Genomic DNA, 24,137 nt, shown 5'->3' on the forward strand with positions numbered 1-24,137 from the left:
CCCCAGTGTCGCTGTGGGTGGGTTTCCTCCATATATTTTGCAAGAAAGAGCAGTGGTGCTGGAACAATTTTCAGAGTGGGGATGCTGACATCAATGTTACATCACTGAAGTCATAGGGACTGTGGAAAACCCGAGCTTCAAAAACAAGTAAAACAAATGAGTCACGGCCATGCACCAGGACACTGGTAAGGTCTGTAGCCAGTGGTGCTTTTTGGAGTAACAACATATTACGAAGGCATGGGGTATCTGATAGCAGGCTATTGTTTAGAGACAGCACATTTTTAAATGTAATGGGCACGTAATTTACACTGACATGCGAGTTCGCCGATAAATCTATAGAGAGCACAAACATTAGTGTGTGGAAATCGGGAATCAGCAAACATTTGTCATTTGCCCTTCTTCGAGTAAAATGTCTTGAGCTGACTTGATCCTATTAAATTCTTTATTTTCATCCCAATTTAAAAATTAAAAAAAAATGTGTTTCATTGGTGCTTTCCTAACTGCTGATGTATTTTGAAATAGTCGTAGATCATTTCCAGGTATTTAAATTGTTTTCGGTATTAGAAAAATCTGACATCCTTGCTTTCCACTCTCAGTACCCCAGCAATATTTTCAGGTAGTTCACTTTACAAAATCGGTTATATTTGCATGTAGAGAAGGGAACACCAGGTTAAAAAATAGGAAGCAATTTGCCAGAAACATGTCTGACATTTGAGGTCTGTCTTTGACCGCACAGCAGAGGAGACAAGATAAAAACATTTAAAACCATCTTTATTGATCACTCACTTTCAGAACTCTGGCTCGGTAAGGTTACTTTCTGGGTGCTTCAGCACCCCTAATTCCAGCCTATGAGAGCCAGTCCCGGCGTAGGTCGATGTAAAGTAGGTCAGCCCCCCCAGCAAGCTCAGAATCTCCCAGACACCCCGAGATCCCTCTTCACCGTTTGTCTCCGAACTTCTTCGCATGGTCACGGGTGATGAGACCTTCAGCCGATCCGCGGATTCCTGCTCGGTGTCGAAAAGGCACGAGACCGGTTCAGTGCCCCAAGTACAAAGCGCGTATGTGCGCCGCGCGACGGACTGCAGTAAAGCTATCGATTTTGGACATTAACATGTTACCCCTCTGACCCTGTCAGCCCAGGATCAGTGGTTTACAAACTTGAGGGGTGGGGGGCATGCAAAGTATATGGACACCCCTCCGCCTCCTCCGAACTCATTCAGGAGCTCTCAGGCCAGGGGACTGTGCTGAAGGCCCCCACCCCCGGAGCTCCCGGCTCCCCACGCACTGCGGGGGCTTTGTTACTCCACTCGCTGGCATGCTTCCGCAGAACGTCACAAAAGCGCTTCCCGCCTCGTTTTGGGTAGTAAGCGCTAGATATTGCCAAATCAACAAGATACAGTTTTAGCACTTAGACAAGCCCTCCCTGGCCGGAGAGGTGTGCTGGGCGCTGGTGGGGAGCGGTGCATGCCGGCGAGGCGTGTTAACTCACAACCCACTCTAATAATCTGGTTGGCTTCACAAGCCGCATTACCCCCCCCGGGGGGGGGACAAGTGCTCCATCCGCTATTACTACGCACTAAGATGCTGCCCCACCCCGAGTAAAAGCCCGGTAGTTGTTTGGCTGCAATATTGAGCCGCCTGAGAGGTGTGAAAGGGAGATGTTTTGTTTAATATAATTTTTTCAACGCTACTTCCGTCCCTAGTGGAGGTTGTGCTCCTGGGGTGTAAAGGAGGCAACTGTTCAGCGCTAGGGTCGACGAAGCACTATACAACAAAACAAGGATTTTGTTTCAAACGTGCGCCCTTGTGTAGAGTTGCACAGACTGGAAACAGTACGAACACAACAGTGCCTGGCTTTGAAGAGGAAGATGCCTGACTGAGAAAGTAATCAGGGTCTCAATAATGCCATTTTGACTAAAATGAGGGTGGTCTGTTTCCGAATTAGAGATGTGCCTGCTTTGTCCTGTCAGAACACCCCAGCACAACCACATTTTCACAATCTGACAGGATGGCGAATGTTGTCAACATATCACACACTTCTCGGGAAAAGAAAACTTGGAAAACCTAGGTAAAGACCGGACGTTATCTTTTGTTCTGGGGAGGGTGAAATAAGGGATCTGTTTTGCATCTGCCAATGGCGAGTGACCGTCCCTGACTCTCAGGCACAAATGCAGGCAGACACACACACCAAAAATGCGACTTTACTCTCGCGCGTTGCGAATCTTTTTGTGCAGACAAAGTAATATTTATATATGTTAAGGTGTGAAAAAATGTGCTAGGCCAGATAGAATGAATTTTATGTGAAGTTTGTCTAAAGTCAATCGGACGTCTGGGGAGTGGGTGTGTGTGTGTGGTGTATCTGGTCAGTATAATCTAGCGAGATTCTGATTCACGACCACAACCCCCTCCCTGCCACCTCCCGCCATCGCGTGCCCCAATGTCACCAGTACCCAGCCCCGACAGCAGGGTGACTTACCGTGCTAGAAGCGCTGCCACCATGCCCAGGATCAAGCGGGTGTGTGTGGTTCTGTCGGCCCTTCGAGAGTGGTGGCACGCTGTGTGGGTGGCAGCGAGTTCTCTGCAGTGCTAGTCCGGGCAGCCTTTATTTACATGTGTAAAATGTAAACAAGCAACAGGCAGTCTGAGAGGGCTATTTTACACGGAGCAGAACGGGGCACTATACTGTCTATCTGGAGTTTTAGCTGTGTTTTTTTTTTTATTAAAGAACAGCAGAGAATATGTTTACATTTTACTATGTAAACATCCCGCCCGTGTCCCTGCCTGCTCTGCTCCGAAACCAGAAAGTGTAGTTTAAACGACCAGACGCCCTCCTGCTAAACCTTAACAGGAGCTGCATCTTACAAGGGAAAAGTTTGTAAAAAGGGGTAAAATTGGGAACTGCTTATTAGAAATACCCGAAATTGTTGGAATATGGCACGTGACTATTTGACTCTGTTTATGATAAGCATGTATATATATATATATATATATATATATATATATATATATATATATTACATTAAATAGGCAGAAAATTGAATTTAACACGATAGAATCTAACAAGAATTGTATATTTGTTTAAACAGCTACTAAGACATGCAAACAGTATAAAATGGCGCAAATTGTGGAGTGTCGACAATAGACATGTCTTTGTAGAAATTGTGTCCTTTCTAGAATGTGCATAGCAAGCAGGAGGGTGCATTTTAAATATAATATAAACAATTAAAATACTTCGAAATACCCATTAAACACGGCCACTTTTTGTATATATTACTGTGGTAAACAAGTTAATTTTTGTTAATAAAATTGAGGAGAACAGGATGCATTGGAGTGCGCGGTAGATAAATAATTCCATAAACGTATAACTGATTTTAATGTTCCCTTTCGTAACGGTATCAAAAAACATGACGCCGAAAATCCGCAGAATTTGGGTTTTTGAAGTCTGTTGGTGGTACATAGAAATGTAAGCCCCCGTCCACCCACCCCAGCGGTGCGCTGCGTGTCCGAGGCCCCTTTAAGTGGCCACCAGGGCTGCGGAGGGGGCGTGGAGAGGGAATGGGGCGGGCCGGGGCCAGAGCTGGGCCGGGGACTCCTCTCTCCCCACGTCCTGGCTGTCAGAAGCCTCAGTCGTCGCTGACACGAGATAAGTAAAGGCGGTCCTCCCCGGGTGGGGGCAGAAAGGCGCGCCACTGGGATGAGGAACATCTGCCCACATCTGCAGCACCACAGAGACGGAGGCCGAGCCAGCAGAGACTGTCAGGGGACTGCCCAGTGAAGGCCAGCGGACCGGGGAAGAGAGCATTGGAACCCGGATGAGCTCAGCCGAGCAGAACTCCGAGGAGAGGAGCTCACGTCAGGAGCCCTGACAAGAGGCGCCCGGTCCAGGAGCTCAGCTGAGAGAGCCCTGGCAGGAGGAACTCAGTCCATAGGAGCCCAGTCAAGAGGATCCCTGACAAGAGGCGCCCGGTCCAGGAGCTCAGCCCAGAGAGCCCGGCAGAAGGAACTCAGTCAATAAACAGGAGGAGCCCTAACAAGAGGCGCCCAGCCCAGGAGCTCAGCTAAGAGGAGCCCTGGTAGAAGGAACTCTGCCAATAGGAGCCCAGTCAAGAGGAGCTCATTCAAAAGGAGTCCAGCTCAACCAAAGAATTCTAGCAGAGCATCGCCAATACATAAAAGAAAAGATTGGGTTCACAGTGTCCTAAAAGCAAACTCAGTCAAGAGGAACACAGCCAGAGGAAGAGCTCCGCGAAGGCCAGCAGAGCTGGGGCGGGTCGGAGGAGTCCAGATAGGAGTGCAGCCAAGTGGAGCCCAGCACAGCCAGCCCAGGGGCTGCAGCCAGCTCACTGCCCATCAAAGTGCAATCAGTCAAGGGGAGGGGGCCGAGCCCTGTCCAGCAGAGCCCACCCTGACACCAAGGACTTGAGCCCAGCATAGTACCAAGGACCCGAGCTCGGGCTACTAGACAGACCTGACTCCGGTCAGCACCCAGGACCTGAGCCCAGACTACCACCAAGGACCAGAGCCCAGCCTAGCACCAAGGACCTGAGCGCAGCCTAGCACCAAGGACCTGAGCGCAGCCTAGCACCCAGGACTTGAGCCCACCCTAGCACCCAGGACCTGCCCTAGCCTGAGCCAGGCCCATCTCAAGTCACCTCCCTGTGGGACCGCAGACCCTCCTGATCCCCGGGGCCGGACTGGTCGAGACCCCTCAGTCAGACGCACAGGAGCGCCCCGACACCCACCCAATGACGGCCGAGATCCAGCAGCCCTCGGCGCAGCCCCCGGCCCAGAGCAGCCCCATGTCCGCCGCCCCCGACAAGCACCCGGGGGGCCCGGCCCCCGCCCTGGAGGCCGCCTCGTCCGGCGCCACCAAGGCCAAGAAGAGCACCGCCGGCATCCGGCGGCCCGAGAAGCCGCCCTACTCCTACATCGCGCTGATCGTCATGGCCATCCAGAGCTCGCCCAGCAAGCGGCTGACGCTGAGCGAGATCTACCAGTTCCTGCAGTCCCGCTTCCCCTTCTTCCGCGGCTCGTACCAGGGCTGGAAGAACTCGGTGCGCCACAACCTCTCGCTCAACGAGTGCTTCATCAAGCTGCCCAAGGGCCTGGGCCGGCCCGGCAAGGGCCACTACTGGACCATCGACCCGGCCTCCGAGTTCATGTTCGAGGAGGGCTCCTTCCGCCGGCGCCCCCGCGGCTTCCGGCGCAAGTGCCAGGCGCTCAAGCCCATGTACAGCATGATGAACGGCCTGGGCTTCAACCACATCCCGGACTCCTACGGCTTCCAGGGCTCGGCCGGGGGCCTGGCTTGCGCCCCCAACGGCCTGGGCCTGGACGGCGGCATGGGCATGATGAACGGCCACCTGGCCGGCAACGTGGACGGCATGGGCCTGGGGGGCCACTCGGTGTCCCACCTCGCCTCCAACGGGGGACACTCCTACATGGGGGGGTGCACGGGGGGCTCCGGGGGGGACTACTCCCACCACGACTCGGGCTCCCCGCTGCTCACCGGCGGAGGGGTGATGGAGCCCCACTCGGTCTACTCCAGCTCGGCCTCTAGCTGGGCGCCCTCGTCCGCCGGTGGACTGTCCGGAGGCCCCCCCTACATCAAGCAGCAGCCTCTGTCCCCCTGCAACTCCGGGAGCAACCCTCTGTCCTCGCACCCCCTGGAGCAGTCCTACCTACACCAGAGCAGCCACAGCACGGCGGACCTGCAAGGTAAGATACCCAACTTATGCCAACCGGCGCTGCCCCGCTTCTGACATCCCTGCACCTCTCTGTGCCACCCACATTAAGCCAACATGTGCTGCCTCCACGTGCCCTCAGACTGTGGTACCCATAGCACTAAGTGTTATCCACCCAATGCAAAACCTGTGGTACCTCCACATCCTGGTATAAGAAATGATACCCATCACTATAGCATTGTTTGCCATCCACCGTATGCCAGCCTGTGGTACCTCCACTTCCTAGTACCAAGCAGTGGTACACCAGATATATACAACTGTGTGCCACTCACATAATGCCAACTTGTGGTACTTCCACATCCTTTCCATGCAATGGTTCCGAATAGTTGCATGTCTATAACTCTCTGTGTCACTCAGCTTATGTCCCCCTGTTTGTCCTAAACACATCATTATCAGGCCTTGGTACCCTGCAGCTCTCTCTGCCGACCAACCTATGCCAACCTGTATAGTACTATTTCCACATCCAAGTGTAAGGCAGTGCACTCCGGCGTCGAACTGGGACATAAATGGGCCCAGGTACCACATTTAAAGTGGCCCCCATTAGCGAAACAAATAGCTAAAAAGTGGCCCACGTTTGCAAACCAAGAACATTTGAACTTGATGCTAAGGGCTATTTTGCAAGGTGGTGAATGTTGCAAGCATTTATGATTTCTGCAGGCAACGTTTGTGGTTTTATGAGGGAGATCAACAGAAAAACGACCTACCCTGGCCATAAAACAAGCCTCAAACAGCCTAAAAAAGGGCCCACACTGACCTGTCAGACCTGCACGTCTGGCACCGCGAGTCCGTCCCGTAGGCCGATCCGACCCTGCTCAAGCTGAAGCTCTGTCTACCAACCATAGTATACCACACTACCTCTCACATGATGCCGCACACCTGATGCTGACTAACCCAAACCCACAAATCTCCTCTCATCTTACACCACCATATGGAACATACTCTGTCCCAACCAGTGCTACCACTCGTTCTATGTAAGGACATGCATTCTTATTCATATACCACAATCTGGTACCCATCTGATGCCAAACCATGCTGCGTCGTCAGTTTCACAGACATCAGGTTGTACACCTCTTTTTCGTAAACTACGCCATGCTTTTCACCTTACGCCTACCCAAACTATATGACCTGCGGTACCGCCGTATATGACGCATCTAATACCACCACACCGAACGTCTAACACGTTGACCAACCAGTTAACCTCCAGCCACATAACAATGTTACCTCCATCTATGTAACAAACATGACTACCTCCATCCATGTAACAAACAATGTTACCTCCAGCCATATAACAAATAAGGTTGCGTCCAGCCATATAACAAATACGTTTCCTCCATCCATGTATCAAACCAGTTTACCACCATCCATGTAACTAGCTAGTTTACCTCCATCCATATAATAAGCAAGTTTATCTCCATGTATCAAACAGGATTGCCTCCATATAGGCATGAGTACTGTTACCTCTTTCCTTATAGCTATGTTACCCCTTCTTGTACCAATGTTATCTCCAACTAAAACAAGCACCGTTACCCAACCTACCTTACCTCCAACCCTCTAACAAACAATGTTGCCCTCATCCGTGCTGCAGCGGTACTGGCACCCTAACAACAGGCCCTGCCAGTGTTACCATGTTACTGCCACCATGTAACTGACTGTGTCACCGCCGTCCACAAGGAGCTATGTTGTCCCCATGTTACTAACAAACAGCCATACCTTACAATGGCGTTACCCCTGTCCTTATAACAAGCAGGGTCACTTGCATGTCACCCATCCATAGAACAAACAATGCCATTTCCTTCAAGAACAATGAAGAATGGCTCTGCCTTACCACTTTTTTATAACAGGGCCATTGCAATTACGCAGCAGGGGAGTCTCTAGTTATGTGGCATGGTTGACTAAATTATGTGGCAGGAAAAGCCAAATTATGCGGCATAATTCAACACATTTTTTTATAATATTACTTCATTATTTTGTCATTTAGAGAAATGGTAATACTGTCTGGGCAAAGATGCCACCTTATTAGTGACAGTTTAATAACCAGATACATAAATAAGCAACTGAAAGATGACCAGCTAACCTGTGCGAAGGGTCTTCCAATGCACGCACGCAAATACACATCACCACAATTTTGGAAACTTTTGATCTGTTTGAGGTAGGTTTTTTGGGGGGCAAAATCTGCAGATTATGCAGCAGGTAATGGAATAATTAGCAAATGCAGCAAATCCTTATAAGAAAAAAGCGGCAGCCCCATAATTGCAGAATTCTAGTGGACCTGTTTTGAACAAACAACCTTACCCCCATCACTGTAACAAATTAGACACTCCCAGCCTTATAACTTTTACTCTCTCCCTTGTAATAAACAATGTTACCAGTGTATTTGCTGCAATGTTATCTCATCCTTATAACAATGTTACCTACAGCTATAGGAAGCAATGTTATCTCAACTCTTAGTGTAATGTTACCCCAGACATTATAGCAATCCTTGTAAAAATGTTACCTCTATAAGAAGCTATGTTATCTTCATTTTTACATTACACTAGCCTTATAATGATTTTACCTACTTCCTTGTAATAAAAAGGTCCCCCCTCCTTGTTATAACAAATCGAGTTACCACTGTACTTATTACAATGTTACTCCATCCTTAAAACAATATTACCTAAATCTTTAAGAAGCAATATTACCTCCACCCTTACAACAATGTTACACCATCCTTATAACCAGGGCCACACCATTCTTAGAACCAGGGCCATTGAGATTGTGTGTGTGTGTGTGGGGGGGGGGGGGTAGCACCAGCCCGTTGACTAAATCATGCGGCAAGAAAATAGAAGCTATGCTGCATAATGTTGTAATGTTGCACATTTTTGGGAAGTATTACTTAATGCGTTTATAATTTTCATACATGATAATACTATCTGGACCAATATTTCACCTCAGTACCAGTTTAACAATCAAATACAGAAATGAGGAACTGAAAGATGACCAATTAATCGTTCGAAAGGGTCTTCCACTGCGCAAAAACACGCTGCCACTTTTTTTAGTGACTTCTGATCTTTTGAGCTAGAAACATTTTTTGGGTTAAAATCTGCAGATTATGCATCAAATGATGGATTATGTGGCAAATGCGGCAGATCTATAATTATATGAAAAAGGCTGCTGCCACAGATTTTCAAACTTCCAGTAGCCCTGCTTATAACCAGTGGTTGAAATGGAATTAGGAAGTGTAGATTAGATTATCACTGTCCCAAAGTACGTGGACTATTGAGAAGTGCTGGTGCTTTAAGTATTGAGCCCTCACAGGTAATCTTCCTTTCAAAGTAGAGAAGTACCTGTGAGTACTTGCCCATTAAACGCACTGCATACAACAGTCTTAACCTCCATCCTTCTGCAGAACAGGTCACCTCCAGTACTACAAGTTTACGCTCATCCTGATAATATTCTTTGCAGTGTACTTAATACCGTGTTGCTACCATCCTTATAACATTTTTACATCCCGCCTTACTACAATGCATCCATATATCTAAGAGTTACCTCTAATCTTACCACGACGTTACACCCACCCTGAACCAAGCTCCCAGTGCCCCTCCTGCCCTGCGGTGCCCCTCCTGCCCTGCGCTAGTCCTGAGGGACGTGGCTTGGTCAGTAAGGTCGGAGGTCGTGAGCTTCAGATTTTCCAGCAATCACGCTGGCATGTAATGTTTGAATACATTTTAGGACAAGGAGGGAGCATAGAGGGGCCTAAGGGGAGTGGAAAGAGAGTGGGGTACTGAAAGAAAAACAATATTTTGTAAAATTACCAATATTTTTGAAGACTGTAAAAAGTGAGAGGGAGAGAGTGTGTGTGCGTTTTTGTGCGCATGAAAGTACAAATTCCTGGCGAAATCCGGAAGACATCTCACCATACCCTACTGGAAGCATCTGTACCCAACTATTTATCAAAAAATTTAACTAATTAGGGTGGATAGCACCCCACAACCTCCATGAAGCTACGTCCCCACTCGTCGTCATAAACTTTCATTCAATCCACATGGTAAATAAACACCCACCCGCGAACACCCCCCCATCTCCTTCCGTACATCGGCCTGCCCATCTCATCCGCATTTGAACTACGCTGCTGTCCCCTCACGAGCAATGTGTGTCGGCTGCCAATGGCGCCGTCTGTGAGCCTCTGTGCCCTTAAATATATGGCGCATTACAGACCCAAGCGTGCCTCGTCCCTGTGTGGCCTATGTACCCATGTTCCAACGTGGCCTATGTGACCTCCCTGCGTAAACGTATGAGGCCCATCCTTATGTACCCACATGTACCCCAATCTTACACGAAGATATGTACCCCATTCCAGTGTAACACCATCTACCGCATTCTTACGTCATGTCCGTATATTACTCTATGCACCCCTTTCTTACATTAAGGTATGACGCCACGAGTCTATATATCCCCCTATGTACTCCTTCCGTCTTCCCTCCTCTATATAATTCAACTTACCCCGTCCATACGTTAATATATATATACATCCCCTTCCCTATGTAAAGGGAAGACCTTTGTATCGTTCCACCAGACCCCACCCCCAGCATTATCCAAGGTAATGCCGAGCACCCTGGTCAGTGTGTGCCTTGTCTCCCCCAACACGCACTCTCTCCGCATCTCACACCGTCCGCGCGCACGCGAAATCACCTTCTATCGTGAAACGACGAGCTACCCTGAGGCCATTTGTGAAACTCTGGAAGGGACAATGGGTGGTGCGGTTTCCATCAGAAAACCTGGATGTAGAAAGGCAATTACCCATATTTACCCCCATTTGTTATTACCTCATGGAAAACTTAAAGTACATCGGATTTGCTTTTTAACTAGCAGCATGATCTATCTATCTAGCTATCGACCCATCTATCTATCCCACCCCAAACACACACATATGCATTCGAAACAAGCATGTGTTCCTGTACTTAAAATACTTACAAGATTTTTAAATTGTAACCAAGCTGTATGAATTTGTTTGGGTACAGGCGTGGTGTCAGATATTTAATATCAGATATATAATGCGCAGTTATATGAAAACTCGCATATAGTCATTTGTGTCTAGGCATGCCGCGTGTTATACCCACACTGTCCTTATATTGGTCTGTGAGCCTGTGTCAATAGCCCCACGCGGCTCGCGTTTTTACAAACGTGACCAAAGTATACACATAGCCATTTAAATTTAAATACGCGAATTATTTCCAAGTCGTGACAGCGCTCTACACACTGTGCATATTTTTTGTGCCAGTGTATACGTGCGACATGCGCAAGAGATACATATGTTCGTACTTCTGAGCATTTGTAAGATGTGAAGATTTAAACACGCGATGCCATAAGTGTTACACTTCATATAAAGAAGGGCGTTGGGGTGTAGATGAAACTTGTAATACACTTTACATACGTTGGTTTCTGCGTTTGATGCGCGTGAAGTTTGCGGCCTGTACTGAGTGTAAAGGACATTTAAAAGCGGGCCCGGGGCTGCGAGGCAGGAAGGCATTAGGCAGGAGTCATCCGTCCCGCGCCCTCGCACACGGGGCCTGGGAACGGAGCAGCACGAGGGGCTCCTCGCCGGATAACATCTGAGTGTCTCGGGCCCAGGCCGGCCCGTCTGCGGCTCCCGCAGGCCCCGGAGGTGTCCGGCCAGTTAAAGTGGTGCCAACGGGACGGGGCTTGGCAGTGGAAGGAGGCCGCCAGGCGGCCGGGGGGCTACTCCACAGGGATCGGTCGTGCCCAGTTCACTCGGAGGGCATGGGTCTCCCCTAAGGCGTAACACGCACAGACTCACACCCTCCTAGGCCTTGGAACACCACACACAAACAGGCATACACACAGAAACTCGCACGCGAAACTCGGGACATATAAACGTACTTTCACGACGAAAACTCACAGAATGCCACCACAATCCAAATGCGCACAATTGCACACCCACGTATATACTGTATAGTTCTGTACTCACACGCCTACGAAGGCAGGAAGCACACTGACCGATGCACACTCAGACCACCCATATACATAAAACACGGTACCACGTAAAAATTACCGGACGTACATTCACCCTCACACAAAAACACACATGCGTAAAATTACACAACAGAGTCTGCACACACCAAAACAAGCCACACGCATTCACGCATGCGCACACGTACACGAAATCACCTCACGCGGAGACAGTGACTTAATACACACACACCAAAAACAAATAACTTCTGACCCCCATTTAGGGGGTTGGGAAAAGTTCACTCCCGGAACCGGTCCTCGGTAGAAACAACGCAACCCCTTCTCAGCTCAAGTGGGAGGGGTGGGCGTTAAGCTTCGCTTGGTTCGGTGTGTACCCTGACGCTTCCAGGGTGATCACAAAACCTGCTCTCCAACACTTCTGTTCTGATCATTCGACAAAACTTCCTCGACATTTAATATCTTACCGAGTCACGGGAAAAAAATGAACATCTCACTTTGATAAAGTGGAAAATCTGACTTTAGCATAGCCATCTGAACCCCTGGAAACACTGACATGTTAAACCTAACCCCGAAACACTGAAAAATAGGACAAACATCTCAATTTGAACCACTGAAATATCCGTTGTTTTACACCCGAGGTCGAAAAACCGAGAAAGCTGACATTTTACGTCTGCCCATGAAACTCCGAAAATCTGCCCTTTAATATCTCGCCGTGGCCGCTGGAGAAGCTAAGATTCTATTTTAATTGTGAAACTTTGGAAAAGCTGACATGTTACGTCTCAAACTAAAGCACCGTTAAAGCTGGCGTTTTACATCTCCCCTGCGGAACGTCGGGAAGGCCGACCTGCTCTGGTGTATGTCAGCCAGGTCTGCTAGGAGCGCCAGCGTTTGTTTGACATCTCTCGGAGACAGACTGCAAACGCTTGTTCTTCCCAGCAGCATCTCGCCGTGGTCCAGTGAAGGCTGAACCCCGCTGAGTCTTACCTCCCCCCCACCCCGCCACCTGTCCCGTCCGTGCCCACAGAGGCGGCGCTCATTCGGGGGTTCAAGTAAACTTATGTTAAATGCGTCTCCTGAGAGAGTGGCAACGCACACTGCAGAGCTTTTTAAAACGGCTACTCACTTAAAGATGGATAGAACCAAGTCAGTGATAGGTCAAGGCAGTAAACAGCCGCGTGAAAGGCAGGGTAAAGCTGACGCCCGGGTCCGACGGGCCCTCCACGTAACAAGCTGTCGCAGGGCCTGTCACTTAAACGCGCATAAAGGCAGTAAGATTGGCTCAGTGAGTTGAGTGCTCCCGTGCTGTAACCTAAAATCACAGTTGTAATGTCAACCAGGCCCATTCAGCCTTAAAAGGACGATGAGCTGAGTACTTTTAGATTGAGTACTATTGTGTGTTGTATGTAGCGCTTAGAAACGGCAGAGAGGCGGCGCTACAAATATGTTTTTAACACACAACTAGTCAAACGGCTTTGGCCAGGGGTGTTGGTGGGCGTTGACGGTGGGGGGTCATCCCGCACTAGCATGAACTGCAAGAGCCTAAATTTCGCCAGAGGTCATTCGGATCTGGGTGGAATAGGAGCCGCAGGAAACGGACATCAGTATGTTGAGGCGCTCTGTGCTCCCTGGAAGGCACAGAAAACAGACGCCTGAAGGGGCTCGGGGGAGCCATAATGCAGAACAATTAAGAGCTGGAACCAGGGTAGGGTCTGTGGCTTAAGAGAAACAGGAGATGAGCAGACCGAGTGTGGGGGCGGCTCCTTCCTGACCCCCAACACCTAGGTCCTCAGACATGGCTATGTATCTTGCACGTTAGATGCGTTTATGGTTTGGACCATTAAAGTGGCTGACATCACTGAATACACCTCCGCAGGGCCGCAATATCAAATTTTGTCTCTCAGCATGTCAATATATATTGTCCACATTTCGTTAAATGGTATAGAGGCCATGATCGCCCCACCCGTAACAGCTACACGGGCTATAAGAAATGCTGGTCCTACCCATCTCGATATATAATGTATACAGTTCGCAAAATGGAATACAGGCCAATTTCGCCCTTGTAAACGGTACATGGGATCGGTATATAAAATATTGGGCCCCCGTAAAAGGTACACGGGTCCCTATAAGAAATGCTGACCCTCGCCTTCTCAGTATACATGGTGCACCGTTCGCTATATGGAACACAGGGCATTACCGTCCCCGTAAAAGCTACGCATATGCTGGCCCTGACCTTCTCAGAATATGAGGTACACGGTTCGCTATATCGAATACAGGCCATTATCGCCCCCGCAAAATGCGCAGGGGCTCTGTATATGAAACACCGGCCCTGGCCGCCTCAGCATCAGGCCCGGGCTCGCTGTATGAACGTTTCCCTCCTCTCCGCGGTGCCGGAGCCTGGCTTCGTTGGGGGTCGCGGCCCCGGGCTCCACATCTGCTTCACATTTGAGATGTGATGGGCGCAGCTCAACACAACAGGGCTTGTGTCTGGGGCTCAGCGGCCCCACCGCGGCGGGTTGCAGTCAGGGCCGGGCCTGACGTCAGCAGGCAGACACGGACCCATCTGCTGCCTCCTCTTCCAGTCTTTAGCGCCGTCCGGGGCTTCGCGGCGCTTGGATCCCTCGCTGCCCGTGTCCGAGCAGACAGACGAGTAAAATAAAAAACAATCGTGTTAATAAATACAGCGCGACTCGAATAAACTCTTACCAGCCCGTACGGAGGCCAAACAATAATACCATCACAAGACCACAAAAGAACAGCTCACTACTGCATTCTACATTTCCAGCAGGTCCCCCATTCACTACATTTCAGCTTCTCAAGTTTAGAGTCTTGGCACTACACATGAAGTGTACAACTATAACCTTAACATCACCATTAATAACGCAATTGATAATGATGAATATTATTATCTGCTTTTCATTTCTCTGATCCGCTAATAATTTAAATTGCGCTTGAAAATTCAACACCTATCGCCAAAGGTAGAATGTCAATATTTTAGGAAAGCAGTGACATAGTAAATAAAGGGAAAAGAAGCAAGAGTTCGACCAGAAATCTAGAAACAACCCTTTCCTATTAGCATTTATAACAAAAAAAGGCCAAATAACTCAACTTGTTTAACTCCAAAGTCATCCTTATTTCTACTTAAAAATATTTTAATTACACCTGACCATATCGACATACCCAAACTCATACATCTTCCTACATATGCCCCTTTAAATAAAGTAGAGTAAACGCGTGCTTATTTATTTTTTAAATAAATCTTATATGACTGTTGTCTGACGAGAATTATGTCTGGTAGCGATTCCCCCTTGTGTTGCTTTGGTTTCAGATCCCACGTAGGGATGTCAGTTGTTGTTCCCTTCACCACCTGAAGCCGGTATTCCGATTGTTTCAGTCGCTTCCTGTCTCTCCCCGGAAGTGGAGGGGGACTAGGTAATATGGAGCACTCCGAGGCAGCTGTGCTACCAGAGTAGCAAAGCTGTTGCGACTCATACAGGTACCATTCCTAGCATATGGGGGAGAGTGTGTGTGTAGGGGTGTCCCAAAATACTAAAGTAAGCGTATTTACTATTGTAACATCAATCCTTTAATATAATGTGAAAAACGTTACATAAAAAAAAATCAACAAATAGGGAATAACAGAGTCCAATCGTAATACTGGAAGTACTTGGGTACTTCCTGGGAACTGCTTCCCTGAGGTGGCAGTGGACGCCAACATATTAGAAAAATCTCTCAGCCCTCTAGTCAGTTAGACCTGGTTGAACATTAATATATTCAAATCTCGCGATGTCGCTCTTGACATCTGGTGATCTGTTCCTCCTACCTCGGAGATAAAAACCTCGGTGACACCCGTTCAAATAAATATCCACGGCCTAGATTCCGAACCGGTTTAATTTTGGGTTCCACTGCTTGTCTTAACAATAACATTTTCATGTTTAAATACGAGTTTCTATCGCAAATTTATACCTTTAATAGACCTGAATGTATGACAATATTTATTGTCAAGTTGCAAGTGGTACTCACTTTATCTACATGGTTAAAAAGGTGACCCGTCTCGGGAATCAAACCCGCGACATACCGGTTTCCCGAAATCACAACAACAACCGTTTAAACCGTCTTCTTGTATTGCTGTTCTGGATAGTAACGCACGAATTTTCCTTTTATTGCGCTCCATATTTTCATTTAGTGGCGTTTAATAGCCTATCAGCTGAAACTAACAACTTTAATGCAATGCACACAGGGCACTCAGCATTAGAAACACAATTTAACACCAAGCTAGTTTACTCACCGACAGTAAACCCCAGTCAGTATTTCATGGTGGCCAACAAACATGCACATAATCTTCTTGGCATTTAATATTATATACAAAAATCACATTGTACATTTCTTCTGCCTCCTTGGTTTTATAATGGTCGCACACTTGGCAAAATAACAACTTCCCCCCTCCTCACAAAAGACACCCACGCGACAACACATCCAGGTTTTATTATCGCTACTTACGCGTTCAAGAAGGGGCTTAATTTAGAAATAGGTATGCACATTGTCATACAAAGAAAACGAAAACTCATTAAAGTTTCTAATTCGGTCAAGTCCTAGACAATACTTTCCCCACGTCTAGTTATTTAATATAATTTACTAAAATGGCGCGGTCGTACAAGGTTAATGATGTTTCAAACCACTGCTTAAGGGAGGGAAGACGCTCTCCTGTTAGAACCGGTGGTTGGATAGCTTACTGTGTCACACATTCATGCGATTCTTACACAAATATAAATCTCGCACATATGAACCTATGGCTGGAAAGGACGCCCGATCCCGCTCCCCGCCTTTGCTGTGTATTTAATATCCCCTCCCTTATTTATCGCGTGTATAAGTGACCTGGACTGCTCCTGGTTACGCCCTAAATCGGCTTAATTTGTCCCGGTGGTTTGAGGTGGGGAGCACCGCCATCATTCCTGGGGATCGGGGCTTATTTTTCATCATCAGACTTTGACAGAGCAAGAGGGAGAAAGGCAGAAAAGGGAGAAAGAGAGAGCGAGAAAAAGGGAAACTGTGACGTAGGCCAAGGCAGGAATGAAAAAGACACGTAAAAAGAAAGAACTAAAGATATAGGAAATTTGCGGGGGTGGAAGAAAGAGGAATGGGGTGTAATCAAAGCTAGGCAGCAATAACACGTTGAGCAAGGCTGGTATATATATATATATATATATATATATATATATATATATATATATATATATATTTTTTTTTTTCTTTTCTTAAAGAAGCGATGCTTAGTGCAGGAAGTTTAAGAGTGCGCGATTGCAGGCATGTAACGTGGAAGCCGGGGAGGGGCTGGCGACCTTACAACGCGAAGAACCAGAGAGGCTACATTTGACTCCAGATGCGCCCCGGAATTCTCTTCCAAAACGCCTTCGACCTCAGGGTGGCTGAATGTAGGAGCGCGCGCCCCAGCCGGGCCCACTCACTATCCGCGGGTGTTTATATCTGGATCCGGGCAGTCAGTCTACGCAGCAGAGCATCTGATCTCGTCGCTGCCGGGGCGGCTCGAAGTGTCCTGGGTCTGCGCACTAAGGCGAGGGTTGGTCGGTTGCTCTGTCTCTGCCGGGGCCTAGGCTCGACTGAGCGATCTGGCAGTGACCACAGATGACCGACTGTTTCCGCCATTGGTTTGTAGAACCGGAAAAATGGTCAAGCAGTGGCCAGCGCGGTCCAAGGGCCCTGTCACAGAATAAGAATTAGTATGGTTAAATTAAATACTGCTAATTCCTTCGGAATTATGCGGCAGGGGAACACGGGGATTATGCGGCATGGTTGATTACGCTATGCAACAACAATAGACACATTATGCAGCTTAATGTGGCAAATTTTGTAATGGTGTTACTTCATTACCTGGTCCTTTTTAACATGTACACACTAGCTAACAAAGTCTTTTTGCCTCATTAGTAACAGTTTAATATTCAAAAACCTCACTGAACAACAGACAAGTGACCGTGAAAGTTTGCGAAGGGCCTTCCACTGCCGGCAACAGGAGTTGCTGCCTTTTTGGTAACTTTTGATCCATTTGAGCTAGTAACAATTTGCTAGATTATGCCGCGGGTGATGGATTAGGTGTCAAATGCTGCAAATCCATAATTATGCATAAAACGTCACTGCTGCATAGTCACATACATCTAATAGCCCTGCTGATAAGGCAGAGCTCCACCACGTTTCTCTTTGTAAGATTCATGAGGGGTTCCCAGAGTTAGAGCACTTTCTAGAGCGCTAGATCTGGCCAAGTTGTTGTGGAATGGCCAACGTCTGTTAGCCATTCTTGGAATTTCTAGAGCACTTTCTAGAGCACTAGATCTGGCAAAGTGTTCAAGGAATGGCCAACGCTGGCTAACGATTCTTGGAATTTCTAAAGCATTAGATTTGGTAAAGTGTTCTTGGAATGGCCAACTCTGGATAACCGTTCTTGGAATTTCAAGAGCACTTTCTAAAGTACTAGATCTGGCCAAGTGCTCTTGGAATGGCCAATGCTTTCTAACAGTTCTTGATATTCCTAAAGCACTAGAGTTGGCTAAGGGATGCTAAGTGGTCTCTGTACTTTAATGACTGAGGCTAACTGCGTGTTAAGCCCCTGCTTTGACTACCTGTGGGTGTGTCTTTGTTAGGGGTCTGGCACTGAGCGCTCTCTGGATTGTTGGGACTTCATGTTCTCTATATCCTCCTGAGTTGGGTTGTGTTCTTTATTTTTGGGTGGTTTCAGCAGAGAGATCTCAATATTCAGAGATATTTTGTATATTCTTATGGCTGAGGCTCTGTACGGCCTGTCATCTAACGGCTGGGCTCAGAGCTTCATGTAGAAACTCACCGATGGACCACAGCACTCTGTGTACCGATAAATGGACCAGGGCGCTTCAAATATAAGCTGATGGTTGGACCACAGTACTCCGTGTAGCAAAGGTTGGACCAGGGTGCTTTATCTATAAACCCACGGATGGACCACAGCACTCTCTCTGTACTGATGGGTGGGGCTCAGTGCTCCATCTATAAACCCACGGATGGACCACAGCACTCTCTGTGTACTGATGGGTGGGGCTCAGTGCTCCATCTATAAACCCACGGATGGACCACAGCACTCTGTGTACCGATAAATGGACCAGGGCGCTTCATATATAAGCTGATGGTTGGACCACAGTACTTCGTGTAGCAAAGGTTGCTTTATATATAAACCCACGGATGGACCACAGCACTCTCTGTGTACTGATGGGTGGGGCTCAGTGCTCCATCTATAAACCCACAGATGGACCACAGCACTCTGTGTACCGATAAATGGACCAGGGCGCTTCAAATATAAGCTGATGGTTGGACCACAGTACTCCGTGTAGCAAAGGTTGGACCAGGGTGCTTTATCTATAAACCCACGGATGGACCACAGCACTCTCTCTGTACTGATGGGTGGGGCTCAGTGCTCCATCTATAAACCCACGGATGGACCACAGCACTCTCTGTGTACTGATGGGTGGGGCTCAGTGCTCCATCTATAAACCCACGGATGGACCACAGCACTCTGTGTACCGATAAATGGACCAGGGCGCTTCATATATAAGCTGATGGTTGGACCACAGTACTTCGTGTAGCAAAGGTTGCTTTATATATAAACCCACGGATGGACCACAGCACTCTCTGTGTACTGATGGGTGGGGCTCAGTGCTCCATCTATAAACCCACCGATGGTCCACAGCACTCTGTGTACTGATAACTGGACCAGGGAGCTTTATAGATAAGCCAATCGTTGGACCACAGTACCCTCTGTGTTCTGATGGCTGGGGCTCAGTGTTCTCTATCACGTTACGGCTGGGGCTCAGAGCTCTCTATCATCAGATGGTTGGGACTCAGTGCGTTCTATCATCTGATGGTTGGGACTCAGTGCTGTCTATCATCTGATGGATGGGAGTCAATGCTGTCTATCATCTGATTGTGGGGCTCAGTTCTCTCTATCATGTGACAGCTGGGGCTCAGTGCACTCTCTCATCATATGACTGGGACTCAGGGTACTCTGTCATCAGATGGTGGCTGGGTGTCAGTGCTCTCTATCACCTTATGGCTGGGGCTTAGAGCTCTCTATAATCTGAAGATGGGACTCAGTGCTGTCTATCATCTGATTGTGGGGCTCAGTGTTCCATGTCATGTGATGGCTGGGACTCAGTGCTTCCTCTACTGGAGACTGGGGCTCAGCGATCTCTACACTGATGGCTGGGTCTCAGTGCTCTCTATAATGATTGCTCAGTCTCAGTGCTCTCTGTCACCTTATGGCTGGGGCTCAGAGCTCTCTATAATCTGAAGTTGGGACTCAGTGCTGTCTATCATCTGATTGTGGGGCTCAGTGTTCCCTATCATGTAATGGCTGGGGCTCAGTGCTCTCTATCACCTTATTGCTGGGTCTCAGAGCTCTCTATCACCTTATTGCTGGGTCTCAGTGCTCTCTATCACCTTATGGTTGGGGCTCAGTGCTCTCTATCACCTTATTGCTGGGTCTCAGTGCTCTCTATCACCTTATGGTTGGGGCTCGGTGCTCTCTATCACCTTATTGCTGGGTCTCAGTGCTCTCTATCACCTTATGGTTGGGGCTCTGTGCTCTCTATCACCCTATGGCTGGTGCTCAGTGCTCTCTATCACCTTATGGCTGGAGCTCAGTGCTCTCTATCACCTTATTGCTGGGTCTCAGTGCTCTCTATCACCTTATGGTTGGGGCTCAGTGCTCTCTATCACCTTATTGCTGGGGCTCAGAGCTCTCTATAATCTGAAGTTGGGACTCAGTGCTGTCTATCATCTGATTGTGGGGCTCAGTGTTCCCTATCATGTGATGGCTGGGACTCAGTGCTTCCTATACTGGAGGCTGGGGCTCAGTGCTCTCTATAATGATTGCTGAGTCTCAGTGCTCTCTTTCACCTCATGGCTGGGGCTCAGAGCTTTCTATGTTGTATGTGTCGGATTTATGTACTCTGTAGTCTGACATGGAGGGTCCAGTGCTTCCTGCATTCTGATGCATGATGCTATGTGTTCTATACTCTAAATGTTGGTGGTTTCTGTTCTTTGTATGATGCTCCTGCTCTGAATAGCCAATGCTAAATGTTCTTTCTCTCTTTCCCGTGCAGGAATCCCGCGGTACCACACTCAGTCGCCCAGCCTGTGTGACCGGAAAGAGTTTGTCTTTTCTTTCAACACCATGGCCTCCTCGGCCATGCATCCGGCCAACAGTGGCTCCTACTACCACCAGCAGGTGACATACCAGGACATCAAGCCATGCGTCATGTGAGGCCCTAGGGGGTCAGTGGGACAGCAACCCAGGACATGCAAGGACCTGTGATGTGGGAAGCTAGGACCCTCCACAGTTGGACGCAGACACCTCCACAGCCGGGGATCTAGACTCAGTCAGACCCCTCTAAACCTGCCACAGCGGATCTCCCCTTGAGGTATATAGCCAAGTGGCCCAGAGCAGACCATGGAATATCTCTCACCCTTGATGGGCTTGCCCTTGGGCTGAAAGAGGATGGTGAATACACGGTGCTTCGCTTTTTATTGCCCAAAATTTAACTGTGCCAAATGAACAATTCATCAAGAGAACTATCTTGCCTTTTCTGTGCTAGAAAAGAGTCTTTATCGTATGAATGACAATACTGTGTGCCTAAGAGATATATCTTTAAAATACTATTGCGCATTGTTTTATTATTTTATTTTCAGATGGAAAAAACAAAACTTCTGAATTTAAGAAACCTGGCTTATGTAACTGAACAATACATTTCAGAACATGGTTAGATTTTTGATAACTACTTTAATATGTATTTAAAAAAAATATGCCCAGCAAATTTTGTGACACAAAGTATCTTTTTCTACATGTGTGATGCCAACATTGGCTAACTATTCTTAACATCTCCAAAACACTGTTTAGAAAAAGTAAATTAGTCATTTAAATGCCGGGAAATAAGACGCTATCATCAATGCACCTCTGTTCCTCTAAGGCAATTTTTCTTCTTCTTGGAGTAACATACTTGCCACTTAAAACTTGTTCTTCTTATTGTATTGCAAACGGTTATTCCTCCTTACTGTTCACCTCGGACCCCTTTGAGGTCGGCCAAGTCTCATTTTAGCTCCAGAAACAGTTTGGACTACTGTACTTAAACACATAGTTTCGGGATAGCTCCTTGAAGAGATATCACAGCACTTTTTAACAGCAAGGCGCTTCCTGTTATTTATTGTACTATTTGTATTCTTTCTTCTAGCGAGAGACACCTCATAGCCTCATTTTATCAGTATTAAAGCGTTGTACTTTGTTGGCAATATTTGCCGTGAAGAACTTTTTAAATAGTAAATGTAAATATAAAATAAAACCAGAACAGTGTAAAGTCAAACAATTCTGTATGTTTTATATAAATGTACATATGACGGACTTACCTTTTTCTTTGTTTGTTTTTTTATTATTTTTTAAAATTTTTGGATGTGACACATTTTTAATTTCCTTCTGCACTGTAAAAAAAATAACAAATATGTTTTCACCGTTGTGTATTTTTTTTAAAGGACAAAAATAATGCCTGTAAAACACAGTCTACATAGAAAAGTACAAAGTGTAATAAAAGCAATCGGTGTAAACTGTTCACATAAGATTTCATTATGATTTATTAAGTCTGCAGGCATAATCTCTTGCCTGCCACTATAGCTCTCCCCTGCACAGTTTACAACGAATAACTCAATAGGACCTAATGGGTCGGACTGGACAGAAAACAGGCTCAAGTACCAACATATAAGTGGCTCCATTAGTGAATTACATACCTAATGTGTGAAGACAGTGGGGAATATTTACAAGCCCCATGCTAAGCTAGTGCGTCACTTTTTATCACACACTGGTGGCTCATAGTGCAAACCCATATCTACAAGACCACTCAAAGCTACCTTCCGTGGCATTTCATGGCCTCGTAGATATGGTGTAAGGTGACACAACGCAAGTCACTGCGTTACCTTACATTGGTCAGGAAGGGGTACCGTGGGCGTTGCGCTGGGTGTTCCCATGCAACACCCATGGGTTTTGACGCATTCCTAGATTTACAAGAATCTGTAAACCTGCGAATGCGTCAAACCTGTACGCCTCCCCAGGGCAGATGCACAGAGGAGAATATATTTATTTCTCCTCGCTGTTTCCTCTTTCTATGTTTGCTGCATTATGCAGCACACATAGAAAGAGGAAAATACCTCTCTGGGTTGTTTTTGTGCATGAAGGTGTCCCTTCCTACACAAAAACAATCCTGCCAACAATGAAGACACCCTTGCACCATGGGCATGGGTGCCTGCATTGGCGTTAGGCAGCAATTTATGCACCAGCACAGGGGGAAAGGACAGAAATGTACTGTGTCTTGTAAATACAGTGCATTTCTACCCCTCAAAAGTGGCATAGGGGCAGCTCAGCAAAAGGCTTGCTACTCTGCCCTATGCCAGTTCCTAGTAAATATGCCCCCTTCTGTACAAATGTGTTGCAAAGTGTGGAAGACTGCATGGAGTTCAGGTTGCTGCAGGCAATGTTTGTTTTAATATCAGGGAAATCCTCAGCGGAAACTGGCCCAGCACACTGTAAACAGGCCCACAAACAGATGAAAAAAACAGTCCACCCATTGATCTGTCAGACCAGCCCTTCAGACAATGCCCGATTTCCCTATGGTCCAGTCTGAGCAGTAGGATGGACAGCTGGATAATAAGGTGGTTTGCATGACCCTAAAAGAGGTTGTTTACCTATAATCTAACAAGGGAAATACATTAAAATACTTTTGGAACCTGTTTACCAAGAGGCAACCCGTATTTTTTTTTATTTGTATACCATATTACAGTAATGTGAAATTGCAAAATTGCCTAATAAAAATTTGTGGTACCACAATTTTGAAGAATAACTTGGTCTGGCAAAAATATTGTGCCCTAAATATAATTTACAAAAATATCACCCTTTTGGAGTTAACAAAACAAAATCCACACCCAACAAGATAATATTGATGTAAATGATATTTTGGACACAGTTTTTATGTCAGACAATATTTTGTCAATCATATTCTGGCATACAACCAATAAAAAATGCCAAAATTATGAAGCTTTCACTTGGTCCAATCTAGTATTAAACACAAGGCGCTATCATCTCACCCATGCTTTTCAACATTTACATGAAGTAATTAACGGTAATGATAAATACGTTTCAGCTCACGTGCTACAACTATGCAGATGATACACAAATACTCATTAAACTGGAAAGCCCCAAAGACATTGGAAACTCAAACATCGCCAATTGCCTCAGAGATATTGATCAGTGGATGACATGAAGCCATCTCAAATTGAATGCTTCCAAAACAGAAATACATGTGGTGGTTCAAAAAATTATGACATACTGCGCGCCTGGCTCGATGATATGGG

The 24,137-nt window shown here is 47.1% G+C and overlaps 1 protein-coding gene and 1 long non-coding RNA gene across 2 annotated transcripts in view; one reads left to right on the plus strand and one right to left on the minus strand.

Moving 5' to 3' along the window:
* LOC138268070 (uncharacterized) overlaps nt 1-2,563 on the minus strand; it is a 150,844-nt gene extending 148,281 nt beyond the window's left edge. The window contains exon 1 of the long non-coding RNA XR_011199917.1: nt 2,477-2,563. This is a non-coding gene — a long non-coding RNA (uncharacterized lncRNA). The remainder of the gene's footprint in view (nt 1-2,476) is intronic.
* A 1,060-nt stretch (nt 2,564-3,623) lies between these two features.
* FOXF1 (forkhead box F1) lies at nt 3,624-22,140 on the plus strand. Its single transcript, XM_069217264.1, has 2 exons — nt 3,624-5,718; nt 20,849-22,140. Exons 1-2 carry the CDS (start codon nt 4,746-4,748, stop codon nt 21,007-21,009), a joined length of 1,134 nt encoding a protein of 377 aa, XP_069073365.1. The 5' UTR covers nt 3,624-4,745; the 3' UTR covers nt 21,010-22,140.
* The last annotated feature ends 1,997 nt before the right edge of the window (nt 22,141-24,137 follow it).

The sequence above is a fragment of the Pleurodeles waltl genome, chromosome 12, assembly GCF_031143425.1.
Source record: "Pleurodeles waltl isolate 20211129_DDA chromosome 12, aPleWal1.hap1.20221129, whole genome shotgun sequence".
Lineage (NCBI taxonomy): Eukaryota > Metazoa > Chordata > Amphibia > Caudata > Salamandridae > Pleurodeles > Pleurodeles waltl.

Excerpts from the sequence above, each read along its gene's own strand:
- FOXF1 (XM_069217264.1), top strand. The coding sequence starts at position 4,746 with ATGACGGCCGAGATCCAGCAGCCCTCGGCGCAGCCCCCGGCCCAGAGC. Across the intron at positions 5,719-20,848 it reads CAGCACGGCGGACCTGCAAG|GAATCCCGCGGTACCACACT; the intron begins GTAAGATACCCA and ends TTTCCCGTGCAG.